Consider the following 23,749-nt stretch of genomic DNA (forward strand, 5'->3'; position numbering starts at 1 on the left):
TATCATAACAACAGCAAAAATAGCCAAAACATGACATCAAAACACATGTATACAATAAATATATAACCTTTATCTACTTTGTTTTCAAATATTAAAGTTGGTATATCTAGAAAATTACAAATACGTCATAAATTACGCATTAATCCTTATTAACTACGCTAATAAGAGCAAAGAAAACACATACCTTTAATTATTTGCTGTCAGATAAAGAAACTGATTATTTATTTGCTTTAATGATTTCGATAAACACTGTCCTCCCGTATGCGGTGCAGTAAAAACTTTTACTTAATATTTTTTAAACTATATTTTTGGTAAATATTGTGTAGAATTATAACCGTTTGTATCGACGAAATAACAAAATCTAACGTTTTTAAACGATTGCGTTAATAAAGCACTTGAAAATCAGACGACAATTGACCCCACTGCCAGTCGTATGACGATTCCGATAAAAAGACTGACCTCTTGTGTCGATTAGACCCGACAACCCATGCGATTACGCGGGCGCTGCCTTACGCTACGAATAGACAGATAACGTCTATTTGTCGTATCAAAACAATTATTGTTTTCGATCTATCGACCTTCTTAAGTAAGACAAATTCGGTGATAAGATTTTCATGACCCCAATAAATAAGTATAATTTGAATTTGTATGTTTTGTTGAACGTCATTTGATTTATTGGCCTTAATTAAGTTTATACATTTTTAAGATAAAAAAGGGTTTTTGGATATTAATCACGAGTAAATAGGTTATTATGGTTTTACTTGTTTGTGTCATTCACCTTACGGGTGAGAGGGCTCAGTGTCCGATAGGTGGCCATAGTGTTTCAGTCACTCTAAGGGGAAAGCCCCTTAGGCGTCTAGTCTATGGAGAGAAACGTTCTTTCTTCACAATAACTATGCAGGCACCTTGTGAAGGTTGCGTCATCAAAAAGGATGTCATTATTAGTGATTACACCATGTAACATTTTTATTTATAATCAAAACAGTTGTCATTTTGATGAATCACATTACAATGGAAATTGAATATTAATTTAGTGTTTAACTTATTTAATGACCATTTATCAAAAGTTCATTGACATTTTCCGTAGAGGTTTGTAACATTATCTATAGACTTTATTTAATAAGTTTGAGTAATGTATGTTTCACAAGTAAAAAATATTTTCGCTGAAACTTAAAAAATCACAAAATATCGTGAACCGTTATTCAAATCCCCAAAAACTGATTACTTATATGAATTCTTTATAACGTTAAAAATAGGAATCTAACTACTAAAACAAGTACAGTTGACGTAGTCTGTATGATATCTAGGTCAAATAATATACCGTAACTCTTTGATCTAATATTTCATGGCCCACTAAAACGATTTATTCATTTGTGCGACATTTATCTGGGTAGTAACAAACTATGTATGTTTAAGCAAATTCATGTTATTGTTTATTTAATAAAAACCGGTGAGGGAAAACTTAGGAAGGTTGGACGTGTCCCAGGTGCCCAACAGACAGAAGACGGGCGCAGTTGGCGCTGGAAACCAGGCTAGTGTTACACGTCGCCTGATGCTATGCTAGTCGCACGATGCTCACGTGTTTTGCGTACGATGTACGTTTTAAATTAACATACGTTTCCTTGGTTAACACAGTTTTTAATTGCACTTTTGTAATTTGTGATAAGATTCGATACCAAACAGAAATTGTTACTACTACTATTCCTCTAACATCCACTTACACGTGAATAATTGGACATAGATGTTTTAAATGGCTATTACGTAAGAAATGTATTGTACCACTTAGCATCAGTATTGTTTAAGTTAATAGTCTTAGTAAAGTAATCAAGCGTTAAAATCATCAAACTGGTCACCTTTATACCTACCTATATGTGTACTCACAAAATGGCTTATAAATATGTACGTTTAATTATAAAAACCCCACCATAATTTTATTTAATATTTTGATTGTACTTAGCTAGAGCAAAATAATGGAACGTGTTGCATTTTGGTACCATTTTTCTACAATATATTTTTTAACTAATATTAGTCATAATATTTACAAAATGTACCCCATATTAAACTAACAAACGATAAGAAATAATATTGGTCACTCACTTTCTTTCAGTAAACAGAAAGAATTAATGCAACTAACTGTATATACCTACCTAAAATAATATTAATCAGCATAGACATTTAACAAGAACTCCATTAAACCATTTTTAAGCCATTGAAATTGACATCCCAGAATTTCAATAAACGGCTTGAAAAAGTGCTGCATTACCTACACAGCATGTTCTTCTACTTTAATTAAAATTTAATTAGGTACCTAGGTTCCTAACTATAACAATATTACAATAGCATGGTGTTGTTATCAATCTAATATATAAGTACAAATTGCCGTTAAAAATCAACTAACTGATTTCAGTTCTAGTTCTGCTCTGCTACGTATATGTAGTACGTCACTAATCTATAAGTTTATGCTATGTATTTTATTTGGTACGCTACTATCTATTGTGATATTGCAAAAACCTATGACTATTTCTTTGGGTAGGTATTAAAAGCATGTATTTTGTTAAATCAGTTCGGTTATCACAGATTGATATCTAGGTACATTCCGCGCATATTATAGAGAGGCACCTACCATGTACAAAATTATGTTACATGTAATTATGTACACTGGTGCAATGTTTACAGTAAGTAATCTACTGTACGGTGTTATGTTCATGATTACGATGGAATATACTAGTAGTTCTTGTTTTGCTTCTCTTACAATCTATGTTTATTAACGAAATGTTGCTAGCATGCCAGAGAGTCATGAACTTGTAACCCTGAGTTTATATAATCACTCGGTACTACGGTGCGTAGGTAAGTACTTCATATAAATCAATAAACGATAAAGCTGTGATTCTTAAGTAAATACGATTGAATGAAAATGGCGGGTATAATTTATTAGACAATAAAATAAACTATTTACAATTAAGTACTACTTAATTACAAATTAGTAAACGCGTAAAATTCTTCATTAGTATGTAGGTATCTAAGTAAATAGTAAAAAAATATTAATTTATAGCTTTTATTGTAGGTACTTAGATATCATTATAATTATTATTTTAACACACACAGCTTAATAATTAACACTGTAGACAAGATGTTTCTGAAATATTCTCGACGGAGTTTCGTACAGCCAATAAAACTGGTAAAGTTGCCATTTGTTTTTAGTTGCTCAATCGTGCGGTGCGATTAAGGATATGGTATGAACTGTGTACAAAAGTTCCCAAAATAATAAAATAAAAAAGATATGGTATTCATTTTAATTCGTATGGGCTTATTCATGCCTTTAATGCTTTCATCTCATTTACTTAACGTTTTATAGCTTTACATAAAACGACGATACAAACTACTAAATTGAAAAGCCCTCCAAATATCTTCACTTCAGTTTTGTCAATTCATGAAAACAAACACAATAGCAATGACCTAAGAAAGTAGCAAGAAACCAAATGATCTGTTTGACTTTACGACAACGGTTATGCAGTCATTACGACACAGATTATAAAGTTCAGTAGGTGACAACATGCGAAATCTTTCTTGCATACTTATTCGCTTAAGTTGTGTCCACTTTTAGTTGATCTTACAAAACATTTGTCACCATTTCAGATCGTTGGTGGATTTAAGTAATGTGGCAAAATTTGTTTTGACTTTTGAATCATAAAAATTACCGGAAAAATCTAGTTTTTATTTAACAAATGTTTTCAAGAAATTGAATATAAATATGCACAGCTGTTATTCCCCGTAACCCGTAGCTAACTTTATTGGCACCCAACATAAGGTTTGATTTGAGATTCAAGTTAAATAAGTAATTAGGATTACAGAAATCAGGATATCTAATATCTACACTTTCCGGAGATCATAATTTTCTCGACAAAAAGAAATTATCAGTTACTTATTCATTCTTGCTACGTCTTCATGATTCAATATTTACCAGTTTTTCATTTATAAGGAAAATGACATTAGTTTTGCTCCATTTTACAGGAATTTTGCTATGAATAATAAGTATGAAATTTTCAGTGAGTAAATTGCTATGCTAAGTAGAGCAACAGGCTCCTCAATTATTACAATGTGAGGCTTAGGTCCCATTTCGCAATATTTGATTGACTTCCTGTTAGCTTAACTGACACATATTTTTCCTATGGTCAAACAGATTTTGAAACAGGACCCTAACATAATAACACATAATAGTTATCTGCATATAGGTACCTGACTATTGAAAATTCACCGTAAGCCTTTGGAACATAATAATGCATGTTATGTGAAGTAAAACAAGTTAGAATAAAAATTATGAATCAACAATCAAAGGACAATGGGAACCAGTCAGTAATAACGTTCGCCACAACAATCGTTTTTTTTTTATATTCAGACACAAAGCGCTAGCTCGAGTTTCATCAATCCAATAAACAATAAGAATTGGTACCTAGCAGGCACCTCCACAGTAATGGCTTGTTTTTATAAGGCCTGAAGACCTATTAACTGCGACGGAAGCACCTACAGTAATTTATTAAACACGCAATCAGTACAAGGAATTATTCTCTCAGAGAATACCAGACTATACGCGATTGTTAAAATTATAATGGTTGCCTGCACAGTTATTCTAGATTAGATATTGTTTTATAAATTAGTTCGCACTACTGTGTGTGTGAGACCATCGAAGCTTTGTTTGATAACATTCTTTGTTTCTTATCAAGGACGGAGACTCGCACGCATTCTGCGGTAGAGTTCGTTGTTCGTGTTTTACAATGCTATTTATTAGCCCTTTGTACCTACATTGTTCCTTACAATCTAAACATCAATCATGAGCAATACCGATTGTAGGTACCCCACACTCCCAAAAATAGTCAATCAATTTTTGCCAGTTTAAGTATATTATCTATTCTCGTATGCTATGTGATAATATGGCCATAATTTATTCATCGGACAGTACCAACCTAACTAAGAAAATCGAAAATCTAATAAATCCTCATAGCCCCTCCACCTGAGATAGACCGTTAGATATTTGATAACAAATAAGTATAAGGTTGCTTCGGTAACAAAAATAACACGTTGCTTGTTGCTTCCGGCTGCTAAATCTTGAGTCGATTAGATACTAAGCCGTTAACACAATAACACAATTTCACGATACCATCACTGAATGAATACAAGTGTTTTATTAAGGCATGACCCAACGCGGGCTTGCTGACCATGTACTTATTACACAAGAGGTAATAGTGGTTTTGTGACATCTTTTTTTTAACCGACAACAGCAATCAAAACTGTACTTTAGATTCACTGCTGGCTGCGCACCTTGGCATTGCATAGGCATTGTTAGCCGATTGTTTGCTATGATTTTTATAAATTCATTCTCAGCAAAACTTTCTCTGAAATAATTAGCATTTGTCCAGCGTCCAGTCGATCACGCTTAATCACAAAGGTGTACTGAGGAAAATCAGGGAAAATTACTTCATGTGCAAAAGCCATTTTTCATGAATATAGTACGTTATTGGTTAATTTAATGGTAGGTAGATATTCTAAAAATAAATCAGGCTTAAGCCGCTTCTGTATTTATAACACAGACGTAGGTACCTGTACGGTTCATTGAGAGGGCTTCTTACGCAGGTAGGAAACCTGTGTCTACTTTTCTAATAACGGCAGTTATAGGACGTTTATTGCTGTATGCTTAGTAATAATTCTATAGTCAAATCAATTATGTACCATTATTTGTAATTAATTTAGTCATATACCCAATTAGGTCAATTAAGTTTTCTAATTTTAATTACCTCACTAGGTATTATCGTTATTTCCTCGCTAGATCTTTCTCTTTTATTGTTCGAAGTAAAATTAATCATAGATTTTGGAGAGTTGTTGTTATTCAAAGAAAGTATCTAATATATGTATAGGTAGATATAGGTACAGTACAGGAGTCATATCCGGCACAGTGAATGTTTAAGTTTCGCTATCAGTCCGTTGACTCAGTGTTTACCTACACAACTGAATAACAATAAAAATAACACATATTGAAATTGATACGGCTATTTATATTCTACAGGGGGACGAGCAAAACGTTCCATATCACTTATTAATTCTGAACACACTGAGAATCGCCGTTAACCTCCTTTGGCTGGCCAGAAAGAAAGTCAGTTGCAATCACAGTCTGATTTCGATGGCATGATTCGCCAAAATGTTAAATGAGGTTGATTCAAACAGGTGTATTAAAACTAATTATATTAATTTAATTATGTAATAATTTAGAAGATGATTGGTACCTAATTGTGTATAAAAAAATCCGAAACATGACAACCTGAAAAATATTACTTTCGAAATGTTTGAACAAATTGCATTATTAGATCACTTAAAACTATATTAAATTCGAAAACTGTCTTTAATATTCAAGTAAGAAGATAATGATTCTATCTTTCATTCATCTTACTGACTTTTACGCTTGCATAAGACTGATGTAAAGAGACTGTTTACTCGAGAAAGTCACACTGTAAGCGATCATAAACAATGCTACATAACTGGATATACAACAGCATCAGTATTTGCAAAGTTTAGATACAATTGAGTACAAATAATGCTGGTACGATACTACGAAAAGATTTTTCTGCACGTAACGACAACTTAAAAAGAATTTTACCTAGGTACAATTTTTAATACTTGACTCAAGTTGTAATTACGCTCTCTTAAAAGGCAAAATATTTATTATTTTCTCTATACAATAACTCGTATGCGACCCAATGTAGATAATAATATTATATCACTTAAAATACTCATTTTCTAATGTCCATCGCCCTTATCCCAAATAATACCACGAGAGACGACTACGTGTTATTTAATGTATTACAACAATAATTAAGTCTATATTTTATGTTTATTTCGTTTGTACCTATCTTTCATGCCTATAGTACCTTATTAATATATTGGGCCTCTATTTACATATGATCATATAAACAACAGTCTGCTTGCCTTGGAAACAAACAAGAGGAAAAATAACTACTTAATTAAATAATATTACAATAACAATCCTACACAGTTTACTGAACTTAACGAGGAAGTTAATATACAATAATATGTATTATAAGGCAATTGTTGACATGTGTTTGTAAATAAAAATATGTTTGTGTCTATGGTAAAAAGCTACGTGGGCAAATGAGAAATTTATAAAAAATATTTAATGCGGTATGGGTACTAAGTAAATCAGAGCAGTAGCAAAAATCGTAACCAGTAACCATAAGTAAATCAGAGCAGTAGCAAAAATCGTAACCAGTAACCAATAAGCGAACAAAATAACAGTCCGCGTCTTGGTAACTCGATGTCGTTTTGGTGGGAAGTAGCACATCTGACTTTCTGACCTACACACGGTATTCTGGTGTTTTTAATTTACGGAACAATTTAGTTCATCTAATATTTATTGCATAGATACCTAATACGAACTTGTCTGTACACACACACACATTGTTCATAGTTTTTTTAACTGTGTGAAAGTTGCTGTAATTGGCAAAGAAGTGTGATAAATTAAACGACTATTCACTTGGTTTAACTTGTATTTTAACTGTAATAAGTTTTACAATAAAATTATAGACGCGTACACTAAGATGTCACGGAGTAGAGAGAGCGGGAAAATAAAAATGGTCAAGCGTAAGTTGACAGAAAAAGGCGCGAAATTCAAATTACATTCTACACTCCCTCTGAATTCAAGCCTTATTAAACTATTAAACAGATCTACAACATTTTTATATTAAATATACGGTTACATACTATGTAAATAAATTATTTAACAAAACAACATGTTTTATACCAAAGAATTATATGAACACATTCCTAGTTTAGATCTCAAAAATACAAATTTATCTTTGGCTAAGCCCTTGGTAAGTATATCTGCAAATTGGTTGTTACTGTTAACAAACATCAGTGAAATTATTTTTTGATGATACTTCTCCTTAATAAAATGATATTTAGTTTCAATGTGTTTACACCGTTTATGAAAGTTTACATTCTTAATGACACTGATAGCACTTTGATTGTCTAAATGAAGGCACAATGTGTCTTGTTTATATTCACCAATATCACTGAGTAGCTGTTTGATCCACATGGCCTCTTTGGTGGCTGCACAAGCTGCCATGAACTCGGCCTCTGTTGTAGATAGAGCCACAGTTTGTTGCTTTTGGCTAGACCAAGTTACTGCTGCACCACTCTTCATAAAAACATAGCCAGTGACGGAGCGTCGTGTATCTAAATCGTTTGCATAGTCAGCGTCGCTGTAGCCAGTGATTTCTGATGTCTGTGTGGTCTTTGTGTAACACAATCCATAATCCTTGGTAGCTTTTAGGTATTTGAATATCTTTTTGACTGCATTCCAGTGCATTTGTGTGTAACAATTAAGAAAACGACTCACCAGACTGACAGCAAACATGATATCTGGTCGACTCACAATGGCCAGGTGCATGAGGGAGCCCACTGCCTCTCGGTATGGTATGTTTTTCTCAGGCTCTCCCTCTCCTTTCTGCAGCTTCATGTGAGGATCGACCGGAACGCTGTTGGTATTGGCATCAATCATATTAAACTTATGTAACATTTGTTCTATATATTTAGTCTGATGTACAAATATACAGTTATCAAGCATTTCTATTTGCATTCCCACAAAGTTACTTGGAACATTCAAAACTTTAATTTCAAATATAGTTTTCAGATCTTTGGTTATTTCCTTTAATGCAAATTCATCTATTGAAAATAACAATCCATCATCCACATAGAGGCAAAGATAGCATTTCTTGTTATTAACTAGACCAACATAGACACATTGATCTGCTGAACTGTTAACAAAGCCAAACTTTTTCAATACTGAATTGAATTTATTATTCCAGCAGCGAGGGGCCTGTTTTAAACCATATAATGATTTGTTAAGTTTACATACCATATTTTCTTCACACGGCAGGCCCTCTGGTGGAGACATGTAGATTGTTTCTTCTAGTTCGCCGTATAAGAACGCCGTCTTGACATCAAGTTGAATAATATTGAAATTATGTTGAACAGCTGTGGATAACAATAATCGAATGGAATCATACCTCACTGTTGGTGCAAAGGTTTCCTGGTAGTCTATACCTGCAGTTTGTGCATATCCTTTAGCACATAGTCGAGATTTGAAGCGAGGACCTGTTGGTTCATCTTTGATACGGAACACCCATTTGCATCCAATTATTTTGGCATTTGGGGGTTTTTCAACCAATGTCCAGGTATTGTTTTTCTGATGGGAATGTAGTTCTTCACTTATGGACTTTTCCCATTTTTCTTTATCAATAGAATTTACAGCTTCTCTGTATGTTACTGGAACATCTGCGAGAGTCTCTTCATGTTGGCAAAGGTAAGTACTTTCATCTGAACTTTCTGTATTTATATTGTGTTTATTTATTTTCTTTCTAGGTCTCAGGGTCATGTTGCTGGCGACAGGAGCTTCAATTCTGGTGTCAGGTAAGTAATCACTGTCTGAAGTAGATCTGTTCTCTTCTAACACAGTTTCATATGAATCATTGTTAGTGTCACTTTCTTCTGCTTCCTTCTGAATAATGTTGTCATTATTTGTTGCAGAATTCGTCGACAATTCCACAGGAACATAATCTCTCTTTACAGTTGACTCTAGGAATGTAGCATCCCTGCTTTTGACTACTTTTCGTGTGCCAGGTATTATAAATCTGTAACCCTTGGTGTGATCACAGTACCCGATGAAAATCATTTTCTGAGCTTTGGGGTCCCATTTCTTGCGTTTCTCTTTGGGCAGGTGTACCATTGCTTCACAACCAAATATACGCATGTGACTTATATTCGGTTTTTGTCCTGTCCATATTTCTTCAGGAGTTTTGAACGACAAGGACCTAGTCGGTGAACGATTGACGACATAGGCAGCGGTGTGTATTGCTTCACCCCAGTATTGTTTGGGAAAGTTTGCATTAAGGAGCATGCACTTCGCTCTTTCAACAAGAGTCCTATTCATACGCTCAGCAGTCCCATTTTGTTCTGGCGTATAATGCGTGGTAGTTTGGTGTATAATACCAGCACTTTTCAGATAGTCGGAGAAACTCTTGTTGACATATTCCAAGCCGTTGTCAGTTCGTAGGACTTTTATACGAGCATTCTTCTGATTTTCGACTTCATGTTTAAATTCTTTAAACTTTTCCAGAGCATCAGACTTGTTTCGGAGAAAGTAAACATGTATCTTCTTCGAATGATCATCAAGAAATGTAATGAAGTATTTGGAACCTCCTAGTGTTTCTGTTTCCATAGGTCCACATATGTCGGAGTGAATCAGATCGAGTATGTTACTAGCCCTTGAGCCTTTACTCTTAAAAGGTAGTCGTGTCTGTTTACCTTCTTTACATGTGACACATGTCAGATCTTCTATTTTGTTCGGGAAAATTACATGGTCAGTATTTTCAGTCATTTTGCTGAGACTGTGAAAATTCAGGTGTCCCATTCTCTGATGCCATAAGTAAGGGTCTTTTTCTTCAACATCTGACATGCATGCATAGCCTCTTCCAGACATATTTAGCCGGTACATGTTGTTGACTGCACTTGCTGTTGCTACTATCTGACCTTTACTGTTCATAATAACACAGCCTTCTTCATTGAATCTTACTTGGCCACCACTTCGTATTATCTGACTCACTGATATCAGATTTGTGGCGAGTTCAGGAACACATAGTACATTAGTGAATAGTACTTTATTCTCTTCACCTCTGTCATTATAGACATCTAAGCTCACTTCTCCAGAGCATTGCACTGATAACACTTTATTGTCTGCAACTCTTATGTTTTGTATGACAGGAGTTGTTATATTTTGTATCAAAGTCTTATGTCTGGTCATATGTGAAGATGCACCTGAATCCACATACCATGCATCATCTTGACTAGTAGTTGCAATGAACACGGCAGCATAAGATGATTTGCCTGACTTTTGTTGTGTATCTTTGGTTTTGGATTTGCATTCCGGACTTTTATGACCATATTTATTACAAGAGTAGCACCTAGGGCCTTTTGATGGTTTCTTTTTATAGTTGTGTGTTTTCTTATCGGCCACAAATGCTGTAGATGTATTGTCAGGTTGTCTAACATCTTGTAATAGCTTTGACTTAACTGAATCTGATGTTATCTTCATGCCAGAGCTTTCTATTGCTATAATCATTGGTTGATAGGATTCAGGCAGACCGGAGAGCAGCAGTGTGCCGAGCCACTCGTCGTCTACAGCAAAACCAATGTTTCTGAGCTTGTGAGCAGTACTCATTATTTTGCTTACGTATTCTTCTACATTTTGACATCCAGTTAGCGACGTGTTGCAAAGATCACGCAGCAGACCCACTCGGCGTGTCAGCCCAGAGTCGTCGAAGGCTCTCGACAGCTTATTCCAAACTTCTTTTGCAGTGCTGGCCTCTTGAATGTGTACATAGTTTATTGGATCGACTAAGAGAATTATCTTCGTTTTAGCCTTTGTGTCTCGTTTCTTATCAACTGGAGCGTCTGCGTCGGATTCGATGCAGTCCCACAGCTCCTCGTGTTGCAGGTAAGTTTTCACTGCAAATCGCCAAGTTGCGTAGTTTTCACGACCGGTTAACTTTTCAATTAATGCCATTTGATTATTTGCTGCCATTTTACACAATTAAACTCAGTTCTTATACGAAAACACTTCAAAAGTCTGTTTGAGAAAAAATGTTTGTCGGCGTATGAGACGTTCACATTCAAAGTCTTATTTTCACTTTTCACTACTATATTTTGCACTGTCTTTATTTCTGAGCTTTACTGGGCCCATAACCTGATAAATTAAACGACTATTCACTTGGTTTAACTTGTATTTTAACTGTAATAAGTTTTACAATAAAAATATAGACGCGTACACTAAGATGTCACGGAGTAGAGAGAGCGCGGGAAAATAAAAATGGTCAAGCGTAAGTTGACAGAAAAAGGCGCGAAATTCAAATTACATTCTACAAAGTGTTTTGTATCAAACTCACCGTAACTGAAAAAGAAGTGGTCAGTCCCTCACATGAAGTCTGTCCAAAGGCGAAGCAAATGCGTGCTGATCAGTGAGCGAACAACATTTCACTCGTTTTCGTGTTGAACAAATAAAAACGTCGCATTCACATACTAATTAATTTTCGAGAGAAACTGCGCGACGTACGGTATAACGCGCATACGGATAGCTGTGTGACAGAGCACTGAGTCGCTTGTCGGAGTCGCAACACGTCCGAGCGAACGAGGCGAGGAGGTGGGCGAGTGACCACAACCGCACGCGGCGCGCGCAGTGAGAGTTGTGCCTTCCTCCAGTTGCGTGTCGCAGGCACCACGACGAGCGTCGAAGGCCGCGGCTGCATCCGCGAGATGCTGCACATGCACCCGTGTCCCGCCAGCACCGCGCTACTGGGTCCGCTTTGCGGTCGCGCCACTAGCGACTACATTATACACGGTACAAGCGCGGTATACAAATACAACTAAATGTAAATATTTTAGCAGTCATCCAACAATATGCGTATAAAACTTTCATGCTAATCATTTTGATTTATTCATGCCAGTTTACTACCTACCTCTGAATTACATGAAACGTTTCTGGGTCAATGCTCGGTTTAGGTAACGAGCTAAATCATCGGTGACTTCTCGTTAGATAATTTTAACATAAAATCACAGCCAACATTCACTTTTACATCCTATCAACACTAGGTTAGGACCTGTTAGATCTTAGTTTCTGGTATGTATTGTATGTCACTGATTTATAATGATATACAATACAAACTTCTAATAACTTATTCAAACTAAATAGTCCTTTTCGGATTTGGAAAATGGAATGGAAATTAGCATTGCATTGCATGAAACTTATAAGTAGGCAGTTAGCTAATGACGTACCTATGGATAATATAAAGAATACATAATACATAATATGTTTTCTTTTTGAATTTCTAAATTACACGTAATATGTAAAAGCCTTATACTACTAGGATACCTTTTATTGTGTTATTCCAGTGTTTCCTCTACCGTTAAATTAATGTGGAGAACAGATGTTCGTTCAGTTGCATGTAGCACGTGTCACTCTTGAGCGAGCACGGACCTTGGCCGCTGGTACACCATTCGACATCAACCCTATTATTTCATCCCTCTCTACCGGCCTTGCAGCTGTATTATTAATCCCTTTCGCACACTGGTACGACGTACGGGGTGCTGGTGTTGGTGTAAGGTTGTTAGACGTTGTCACCGGCAACGGTAGTCCGATACACGGCACGCGGCTGCATAGCGACCTGACGTGTTCAATAACTTCCACTCGACAATATTTAAGTTAATAGTTAAATGTTTAATAGTGTTTTTATAACAACATGAGCTGCATCACTTCAAGTAAGTGTTAGTTTACATTTTTTTGCTATAAAAACTTTTTATGTTTACAAAATATTAGTTGAATGGAGAGACGACGAATTGAAGTGGACTGTGAATGGTGTTGAAACACTAGTTTGACCTAGAAATTGTTCTTGACCTACGATTGACGTTAGATTTATTAGAAGTACATATTTAAGTAGGTTTGATATAGAAGAAAAAACAGTATTAAAAATTAAGCGGTTTGTTTGCATCTTATAAATTTCAATTTCCTTTAGTATCATCTAATCAAATATCAGATCAAAGAAATATATTATCATTAAAATAATTGTGGACTGGTTAAATTCGGTGCGCAATAAAAATGTTTTAAAAAATGAGGAAAGATACATTATTTGAAAATACCGCTGTATCGTTTTACTTTTAAACGTCTCATATGCGCTATTTTAGTGTTAACTTGTAACTTAGGTAAGCAATATTAAAATAATGAGTTGTATAACTATGACAAATTGGTTTACGATTAAATTAATGCGTAAATGTCCGAAGACCTATTGAAACAAATTAGATTACACAATTCATACCTTATTTAATAAAATTGTAAAAACTAGAACCCTAAAGAGCCAGATGCTGAAACAATTTAATAAAAATTGGGTACATACCTAATTCTACACAAATTGGGCACTATGGGTGCGCGGTAATGCTAACAAAATCTCGTCTGTTATGTAACATCAGTTCGTATACAGATCTTTCAAATGCACAGAGATATCAGAAAAAAATCACGCCACGAGCTTTTGGAGAAAAGCTCTAATAGTTTCTAACTCTACCAGCACGTAGAGCTTTTGCTGAGCTGTCTGTACCAAGAGTTTGTAAAATGCGATATGAACCTGCTAGTAATGTGTAAATTATTATTGTAAATACATCTCAGGTAATATAATTTTAGTTAGCAAAAAGTCGTTCAAAAGAAATAAGGTGAAACATGCCTACAAAAAATTAAGAAACATTATAACAAGAATTAGTAAACGGTATCATGTTAAAGTTAAATACAATGTAATGAATATCATCTACACGCTTAATTGCCTGGTATATTGTTACTTTAGTAGGTACGATCAAATTGTAACGAACCCTATTTAAAACACCCCTCTTATTAAATGGTTTGATAAGTCTTCTTCGCAGTACTTAATTTCAATTTGTCTTGTTGTTGTGAGTGTTTAAAAATGTAAATATGATAGACTATTAGATAATGTAACGATTGAGATAAAAAGCTTTAAATACACTACTAGACAAATGTAACGATTGTGTCTCAAAAGTTAGTGAAGTCCTAAAATGTAAAGAAAAGTATTTTTTCAAACGATATTTCTAACGCTTTTTCGCACGCCACTTTGCATGATCTATGAAATCACAAACTACGATATTCCTAAGTCTCTTTTGTGTAGGTATAGTATGTCTTGATAGATGGTTTTCATTTCAGTTGTGCTTTATTTTTTATAAAAATATAAAAATACTTTGGCAAGTTCTTACTTGTATTATGAAGCTCGGTACCTACCTAGTTACATAGATATTGTACACGCACAGGTATAACGATAAGGTAATAAACAAATTTTCTTTTGTTTCAGGTTTCAAATAATGCCTTTATATAAAAGTTATGACAAACAAATTCTTAATAGGCCATAATGACATTAACGGGGAGTTTTGATGACTCCATAACAACTGATAACTTTGAAAGATCGATCAATTTGGACTCGCTATATTGTTCTCATCTTTGGAAGAATAGCAATTTACGTAGTGCAATTATTACTGCACCGCCTAAGGATAGGAATGTAATAACATACTGTTACACTTGTAAAGGCAAAATAAGAAAATATGAATTGAAATCACCAAGAAACTTCACGCCTCATAATCATTCCACTCCTAATAAAGACATAGCAATAGAAAAAGATGAAGCATTCGTAAATAACCGACAAGATGAAACAAACTTAGGCCAACCAGTTTGTTCGTATAACAATAACATTTCAAGAGACATAGAATCAGACCACACAAATGTGGAAAATAAACTACGCATTCCTTCCATTTCTCAACATATTGATTCCAGCTTTAGACAAAAATTTACTTCCTATGAAATGGCTTCTAATGACGTGAGTCGACAGAGACTGAGAAAAAACCTACGAGGTTTTGGATGTATAGTTAATTTTGCTTCGGCAGATAGTCCTGTGAAAAAGAGAACTCAAATACAAGCCTGCTCAATAAGTGTGATGATTGTAGCTATTGTAATTATAAGTTTTATTTTGGTCAATTTTACTAATCCTAATTTAAAAGGTATGACCAACAAGATTAGTACAACCGTAGTGCCAACAAAAAATAGAGATATCAATGTAACAGCTTCGACTAATCCTAATGTTCATATGGAGCTGCCATCAGAGTCAGATAATTCAAGCACTGAAGAGTATTTTACTACTACTCAGCCAGCCAATAGTTTTAGTACGGAGAATTCTTCACTAATTAGCGTAATATCAAAAATTCGTAAAAATATTAGAACATATCCAAAATTTACAAGTAAAATCAACGAAAGTGAAAGACCTAAAGACGTCAATAATCGAGACATATCCCAAAGATTTTGCTCGTGCCAAAAAAATGAAATCTGCATGTTGGATGAAAACAGTGGCACTTCCGTCTGCAGAAAACCAATAGATAACGACGACCCGACAGGTATGTATCATGGAATCATTAACCAACTAAAAACAAACATTGTAACTTAATGTTTATGTACGTTCTACTTGCAGAGACCATTAATCCCTTGAAAAAGTCTAGTTTAGTAGTTTTAAATTTTAATAGATTCTCAACTTTATAATATATTTTTTTCTAATAAACTCAAAATTATTACAACAAAGTCATTTTGGGATTCTTATTATTATGCTGATATTAAAATTACCTAAACATTCTCCAGGTTGCGGAGGGTTGTGCGCCCTAGAAACGGAAGCTTGTCAGCTAGTAGATAAAGTACGAGGAGTGCGCGTGTGCCGCTTGTTGACGTTAGTGACGTGTTCACCAGATGAATGGCGATGTCGCAATGGTCTCTGCGTACCAGCGGAAGCTCGGTGTGATGGTTCTATTCAATGTTATGACCGATCTGATGAAACTTACTGTGGTAAGACGGTATTACATATTGCATTGTTTTGTCTCGTCAACATACACACCTACATGAGATATAAAGATTTACAGTACTAACTTACCTCAACAGAATGTGATCTGACGAAACAGTTCCGCTGCGGTCACTCCATATCTTGTTTCTCACATACAAAATTATGCGACGGAGTTATTGATTGCTGGGATGGATATGATGAAGTGAACTGCACAACTGGTAAGATTTGTAAAGCATTAAAACTATTGTTACTAAGATAGGTAATTAGAGGTAAGTGTACCTAAATAAGAGAAAAAACCTAACAGCATAATGGGCGAACATTTTTTGATATTTTTTTCATGACTTTACAGAATGTCCTGCTGACCAGTTTACTTGTACTGATGGTCAATGCATTTCGAGCTCAAGATTTTGTGATGGACTAGCTGATTGTGCTGACGGTAGTGATGAGCCTGATGGATGTGGCGGCAACTGTGGTGCTCATGAAATTCGTTGTAAGAATCATCGCTGCGTACCACGTACTGTACAATGCGATGGTACGGACAATTGTGGAGACCTCACTGATGAGATGCATTGTCCGAAATAATAAAATACAAATTGAATTACGTAGTAGTTATGTAACGTAGATAATTCAAGTACAGACTATTAATTTGCCACGTAAATGAGGATTTTTAAATAAATGGATTTTCGTAAAAGTCTGTAATTTTATTTCGGTAACTCCCGCAGGTTCCTGAATCCTGATTAGGTCAGGATGGGGGTGGGTGAATATTTAAGAATTTTATACATAACTTAAGTAGTTGTAACTTAAGTAGTAGTAGTTAAAGATAAGTTTACTAAGGTACGTCACAATCGCTACGCAAAGTTTAAATAAATACCTATTTTCTGTATTTTTACAATAGTTAATAGAAAGAATGTCAAAAATCAACATAATTTAAAAATATTTAAGTGGAAGTGGAGTTGTGGTATTTACCTAGGTAGGTACCTACCTAATCATTATGAACCGTTATACCACACGGTTCATCTACACATTCACTCAAACCTGGGAACCAAGTGCGTCATGAGGATAGGTATCAGATAATTATTTCGGTAACCTTATAAAAAAAACAGGCGCCTATTTTGTGTCACTTTTTCAAAAGCATAAAGGCTTTAATAAATTGTATTCCTACCTTTAATGGTTGGTATGGTACATTTAGATTTATGGATTTCTTTCTAAGACTGGACCAGTGACTTATTGCGCGATTTGAATAAAAAGATTGATTATAATATGATAAAGTGGTTATGAATAGTTCGAGGCATGAAGTGTAGCCGTGTGTACAATTTGTCGCATTTACTTACCCCTAAACATTGGTACACCTTACAAATTGAAAAATTCCTAGGGTAAAGGGTAAAACACAGATATCGCACGACTTTTAAAATACAGCAGATTACGCTAAAATTAACTTTATTTTGACATTTTAATATTAACTTTATTATTCTCGTAACATAAACAATAAACATCAGCCAACAGTATTTCCCGCCCACCCCGCTTATTTAATATTGAACATGCACAGATAATACAGATATCATACAGATACAGATATTAGATTGTTTTCTTTTCGATTTCCATTTTATTACCTTGTCTATTACACAAATTGATGAACCTATTCCTTGTCACATAATTAGAAATATTTCTGGTAGGTTATCATTTATCACTAAAATAATACGTTGTGTAACTGATTTAATTTATTTTTCGTTTCCACAAAGTTCATGTGTCGCGGTCTTTAGTCTATGAAAATATGTCAAATGCTCTTTGGACGGTTTGTCAATTCATTATCATTATCTGTTTTAGTCTATGGACGGCTTTCATTTCGCTATCGTTTCGTTTCTTAATTTCTTCTGCTTTCTATTTTATTGTTAGGCTTAATTACAAGCCTGAATCTAGTTTTTCGGTATTCTAATCAGTTAAAATGGCTGATAGTGATGATGAGTACGATCGCAAAAGGCGAGATAAATTCCGTGGTGAACGCGGCACTGCTGAAGGTAGCAGTTATCGAAGTAGTGACCGACGCGAAGAGAGAAGTCGTGGCCGCGAAGACTGGTCTGAGAGGTAATTTTATGTTCAACAGGACGAATCAACCATTTGATCATCCTAGAACTTCATATTATTGAATTTGCTTCCAGATCCCAACCTCAATCCTTTGAACCTCCAAAAATTCCTGTCCAAGTTCCTAAACCTACAAAACGCTCCGTTGCTATTATTATGAGGTAAAATTACATGCAGATGATGATCTTCTTAAAACTAAAGCATTATACTATTATGAGAATCTTCTTTATTATATAATATCTAAAAAAATATATTTGTCCTTATACCTGTTCTCAAACAAATCTTGTTGGTTGGCATAGATTATTTTGACCTATATACTTTTAAATGTTCATTTACTCAATATAAGTAACAGTAATAAATATAATAGATCTGTGTGCACCTCAAATTTTGTCTTATGTTGAAGTAGAACTTTCTGGAATCCTTAAAAAATTATGCTTACAAGACCTATCTAAACATTAATCATAAACAAGTAGTAAAATGTATTATTTGCCTGGAAGATCTCGTGGAGGTCGCTCTGGTCCTGACTACAGGGACTATCGTGGAGGAGCCAGTGCCAGCAGGGGATACTCACCAGTCAGAGGAGAAGGTCCACCAACCAAACGCATTAGACCTGATTGGCCTATTGATGACAGAAGATATGGGGGTATGCCACATGACTCATATGGGTATGGTTGGCCTCATGATCATTTTGGTCCTCATCTGGCCCACCAGGGTTATGGGCAACCTATGGCCCCTGTCCCAGCCAGGTAACATACAGTTTATAAATTGTATATATTGCATTTTTTTATTTTTTTTTTATTTTTACACAATATACTATCTGGTTTCAGGGATGCAGTCATGCCCTTAGGAGCAACAGATGGCCCTCCCACGATGATGTCATTCAAGGCATTTCTTGCAGCTCAAGATGATTCCATAACAGTGGATGATGCCATCCAGAAGTACAATGAATACAAGCTCGAGTTTAGGAGACAACAACTTAATGAGTTTTTCGTTGCTCATAAAGATGAGGAATGGTATGCACAACTAAAATTTTTTAATAATACTCATCTAGAAGCTACTTAAAATCTTGGGGAGAGAAATTCTTTTTTGCATGATTAAAGTAAATTGGGGCTTTAGATAACCATCTGTAAGTTGAAGAATCAATTACTTGCTCTTTGTATAATTTGCTGGTTATCGAGAAATTCTAAGCATGCATTGCACATGAGTAATGTAAAAATCATGACCCAAAAAAGTAGATCCCAGTTATGCTTAGAATTTTTCAATGATGCTATGCAAATGTTAACAATTACCTTTTTTCCTACAGTCTACAGTGTATTCGCGTGGATTGCTGGACATCATTAAGAAAATTTAATCAAACTTTATGCAAATGATTAAATGCTGTGTGTAGCTAGTATATTTCGCGTTGACCAGTAGCGCGCAATGCTACAGGTTTCGTTTCTGTTAGGGGTAGGGTAATATATTCCACATGTGTGGAACAGGTGAGATTATGAGATTTTTTAAATATATGTATACTAAGCAATTTTAGTTTTCTGTGACATGATGTTCAACCAGTCTGGATTTGTTACAAAAGGTTGTTTATTTCTTTATGTATGTAGTTTACTGAGAGACCGATTTTTAACTGTTTTTGTAATGCATCCCAATTTATGAATTCTCTTATAACGCTGATATTGTGTTTTTATTTGGATTCTGTTTTTTACACTTTGCATTTCATTTTCACTTATTATTTATATCCTATTATTTCTTAGTTCACAACTGCATTAATAATATTGTAGATTTTTAATTTGCTGTAAGCAGTGTTCAATTTACTGTTTAAATAAAAATCGGTCCATTTATTTGGTTTCTTTAGAGTGTTATGGATGTCTTTAAATAAAACTGAGACTCATATTATTATTTTGTTTGTTAGGTTCAAGATCAAATATCATCCTGAAGAATCCATAAAACGCAAAGAAGAGCAACTTGCGGCATTAAAGGTAAGTTAACATTAGTGGAATAGATCCGATTCTTCATCCATAATGTATAAAATAAAATACTAACTGGTGTAATTTAAATTATTCCAGAATCGACTCAATGTATTTCTTGAGTTGTTGGAGAAAGGAGAACTGGATAAAGTGTCAGTAGACATTGACAAGTCTGACAAATTGATCAGGCTTCTGGACACTGTGGTCATCAAGTTAGAAGGTGGCACTGAAGAAGATTTAAAAGAGCTGGATGAACCCCCACCACAGGAAAATGCTGCTTCAAATGATAAAGCAGGTAATGGGTGCAAACCTTTGAAACACAATCTCATTCAAGTGTTAAAACCAAGTGTTAAAATTATTAACCTTTTATTGTTTTTCTAGACAAAACTGATTCTGACAAACCAGTTGTTATAGATGTTGATGATGTGAAGGTTAAAGAAGAGAAGGAAGAAGACAAGGTTTGTATATTTTTTTAATAAAACTAAACCTAACACCAAATTCTTTCATCTAATATAAATCAGCTTTTCGCTACACATCAAAGTGGCTTAAACTAAATAATACTACTATAGCACCTAACGTTTCATTTTTAATTCTATGGTTACTGGCGTTAATAATTTTATGGGCGAATGTCAGATAAATTCTGAACACTATCTCTTCAAAAGCTTTTGCGTGAACAAATAACAACCATCCGCATTCTATCAACCTAACAATCATTGAATAATATCAAGTAGGATATACGACATTTGACGTTATAAACAGAAAGAAGAGAAAAAAGCGCCCGAGTCTCCGAAACCGACAGCGCCATTGACCATGGAGATTGATCCTCATTTACGTCAACTACAGGAGCAGGCGAAATTGTTCTCTCGCTTCAACTCTACAGGAACCGAACCTGAGCAGGAGGAAGTGAAGGAAAAGGAGAAAGAACCTCGTAAGTATCCATTTGTATCATATTTGCATAATTTATAAGATGATGTTTTATCTTAAATCAAGTACTAAACATTTCTTATCTTTCCGCAGCACCACCAGGGTCTTCATCCAGTTCTTCTTCATCTAGTTCATCGTCGTCCAGTTCTGAAGATGAGGGTGAATCCACCACTCGTCGGAAGTCGAAGTCTAAGTCCAAGACGCCTGATAAATCTCCCAAACAACAGGAAAAAGCTAAATCCAAGTCACCTAGTGTAGAGAAAATGGTTACAAATAACACTGAAAATGACAAGGACAAGGAAAAGAGTGGAGACGAAAAAGCTGAGTCAGTCAGTGACGTCGTTATGGAGAAAAAAGAGAGTCGCGCCCTACACAAAACAACCTCCATATTCTTAAGGAATTTGGCGCCTACTATCACCAAGGCCGAAGTTGAAGCTGTGAGTAATCGTAACTTATAAAATACAACACTTCAGCCTGTTATATAGATTATCTCTTCTTAAGATCTTGTTATCACTAACAGAAAATGACACTTTTACAGATAAACAAGTTCGATATGGCCAACTTTGCCAAAGGTTTTCTTTATGAATTTACTTATGAATAAATATGTAATGATGTGAACTGAATTTCTAGATGTGCAAGCGTTACGGCGGTTTCCTCCGTGTGGCTCTGGCTGATCCTTTACCGGAACGTCGCTGGTTTCGTCGGGGCTGGGTCACCTTCCGCCGCGATGTCAATATCAAAGATATCTGCTGGAATCTTAACAACATCAGAGTAAGTTAATAAAGTTCTAGCCAATTTTAATACCTTTTTAAAAATGTTTTTACTTCAAATAGCTCAGATTAGCAAGAAAAAAGTTTAAACTAAGTTTTACTTTTTAATTCACAGCTTCGCGAGTGTGAATTGGGTGCTATAGTCAACCGCGACCTGCAACGTCGTATCCGCCCAGTGTCTGGCATTACCCTAGAGCGACCAGTGCTACGCGCTGACGCTAGGTTGGCCGCGAGACTCGCACATTTGTTGGATACGCGCACAAAACTTTGGCAAGAAAGCTCCGACGAACAAAATAATGACGACCAGGCCAACCGTAATGAGGTGCAGAATTGAACTATGTACTTTATCTTTTTTAGTTTATATCTTTGTTCAGACATATTTTTATATATATGTTTTTCCACAGACCTTCAGCTTAAATTCAAAGAACCCGGTTCTCCATAAAATAACGGAGCATTTAATAGAAGAAGCTTCAACGGAAGAAGAAGAATTACTGGGTCTCGAAGCTTCATCAGAATCAGCGGTTTCTGAACAACCTGACCCGGAGCTCATTCGAGTTCTCGATCGTCTTGTACTTTACTTGCGTATCGTACATTCTGTGGATTATTACAACCATTGTGAATACCCATATGAAGATGAAATGCCTAACCGCTGTGGTATTATGCACGCGCGGTCCGGACCTCCCGCTAATAAGGTAAATAATATTACAAACAGCCAAATATCAATAACAATTTGTTTGTAATAGTAGTTAATATTTCTAAAATGTTTATTACAGCCAACTCAACAAGAAATACAAGACTATGTGAAGACATTTGAAGGCAAAATGTCTGCCTTCTTACAAGATGTTAAACCACTATCTGACGAAGAGTTGCAAAAACTTGGAATCAAGGTATGGTGTGATAATATTTACACACAGTTACATATTTATTTACATACCAGAGGAGATTGCAGTATCTTATTTGTAATTGTTATTCCAACAGGATACTGACGCTGAAGTAGAAAAGTTTATTCTTGCCAATACACAAGAGTTGGCGAAGGACAAATGGTTGTGTCCGCTCAGTGGCAAGAAGTTCAAAGGTCCTGATTTCATCAGAAAACACATCTTCAACAAACATGGAGAAAAGGTAAAAATCAATAATTTAAACTCAATAATCAGATGGCTCATTTAGCTATTTTCCTGTTGATTTCGTAGCCTTTTGACTAAAATAGTTTTAATTTGTCAGGTGGAGGAGGTGCGTCGCGAGGTGGCGTACTTCAACTCGTACGTGCGCGACGTGCGGCGGCCGCAGCAGCCCGAGCCGGCCGCGCGCTCCCAGCCGCAGCCCGCGCACCCGCCGCCGCCGCAACCGTCAGTCACTGCACACGATACTTAATTATGCTACCATATACTTGTGGACATCATGATAATGCTTTGTACCTATGCAAACAGTAGGCTTATCTAACTCGATACCTTAGTCAAAATACATAGCTTAGCCATTCAGTGCAAAAAGTTGAACAAGTTGTACAAAAATTTCAAATTTTCAGTCACCTTTT

At 35.3% G+C, this 23,749-nt stretch overlaps 3 protein-coding genes across 39 annotated transcripts in view; 2 read left to right on the forward strand and 1 right to left on the reverse strand.

Annotated features, from left to right (window-relative positions):
• The window catches only part of LOC118270137 (sphingomyelin phosphodiesterase), a 39,939-nt gene that overhangs the window by 13,766 nt on the left and 2,424 nt on the right, over positions 1-23,749 (reverse strand). For 3 of the 8 annotated variants that reach the window (XM_050698958.1, XM_050698959.1, XM_035585599.2), the window contains exon 1: positions 12,009-12,284. The exons of 1 other annotated variant lie outside the window; for it this stretch is intronic. The gene's annotated coding sequence lies outside the window, so the exon portion shown is untranslated. Of the gene's footprint in view, positions 1-184; positions 421-8,404; positions 8,544-8,923; positions 11,969-12,008; positions 12,285-23,749 lie in introns of those variants that run through there. 4 more of the 8 variants (XR_007706024.1, XR_007706023.1, XM_035585613.2 and 1 more) reach the window with 4 other exon arrangements.
• The window catches only part of LOC118270167 (atrial natriuretic peptide-converting enzyme), a 29,275-nt gene that overhangs the window by 2,526 nt on the left and 3,000 nt on the right, over positions 1-23,749 (forward strand). Inside the window, exons 2-5 of one of the 6 annotated variants that reach the window (XM_050698983.1) lie at positions 14,964-16,053; positions 16,292-16,492; positions 16,586-16,705; positions 16,837-17,183. The exons of 1 other annotated variant lie outside the window; for it this stretch is intronic. In XM_050698983.1, the coding sequence (XP_050554940.1) occupies positions 15,021-16,053; positions 16,292-16,492; positions 16,586-16,705; positions 16,837-17,069 (1,587 nt within the window). In that variant the 5' untranslated portion in view covers positions 14,964-15,020 and the 3' untranslated portion in view covers positions 17,070-17,183. Of the gene's footprint in view, positions 1-850; positions 1,589-12,312; positions 12,492-12,983; positions 13,378-14,963; positions 16,054-16,291; positions 16,493-16,585; positions 16,706-16,836; positions 17,184-23,749 lie in introns of those variants that run through there. 4 more of the 6 variants (XM_035585634.2, XM_035585625.2, XM_035585630.2 and 1 more) reach the window with 4 other exon arrangements.
• The window catches only part of LOC118279610 (serrate RNA effector molecule homolog), an 18,383-nt gene continuing 12,918 nt past the window's right edge, over positions 18,285-23,749 (forward strand). For 3 of the 25 annotated variants that reach the window (XM_050698977.1, XM_035599250.2, XM_050698975.1), the window contains exons 1-14: positions 18,287-18,569; positions 19,064-19,312; positions 19,394-19,579; positions 20,470-20,536; positions 20,624-20,819; positions 20,906-20,982; positions 21,284-21,452; positions 21,542-21,885; positions 22,079-22,219; positions 22,334-22,540; positions 22,623-22,910; positions 22,992-23,105; positions 23,197-23,340; positions 23,440-23,564. In XM_050698977.1, coding sequence (XP_050554934.1) covers positions 18,430-18,569; positions 19,064-19,312; positions 19,394-19,579; positions 20,470-20,536; positions 20,624-20,819; positions 20,906-20,982; positions 21,284-21,452; positions 21,542-21,885; positions 22,079-22,219; positions 22,334-22,540; positions 22,623-22,910; positions 22,992-23,105; positions 23,197-23,340; positions 23,440-23,564 — 2,447 coding nt within the window. In that variant the 5' untranslated portion in view covers positions 18,287-18,429. Of the gene's footprint in view, positions 18,570-19,063; positions 19,313-19,393; positions 19,580-20,469; positions 20,537-20,623; positions 20,820-20,905; positions 20,983-21,283; positions 21,453-21,541; positions 21,886-22,078; positions 22,220-22,333; positions 22,541-22,622; positions 22,911-22,991; positions 23,106-23,196; positions 23,341-23,439; positions 23,565-23,749 lie in introns of all 25 variants that reach the window. The other 22 variants (XM_050698963.1, XM_050698976.1, XM_050698960.1 and 19 more) reach the window with 16 other exon arrangements.

The sequence above is a fragment of the Spodoptera frugiperda genome, chromosome 15, assembly GCF_023101765.2.
Source record: "Spodoptera frugiperda isolate SF20-4 chromosome 15, AGI-APGP_CSIRO_Sfru_2.0, whole genome shotgun sequence".
Classification (NCBI taxonomy): Eukaryota; Metazoa; Arthropoda; class Insecta; order Lepidoptera; family Noctuidae; genus Spodoptera; species Spodoptera frugiperda.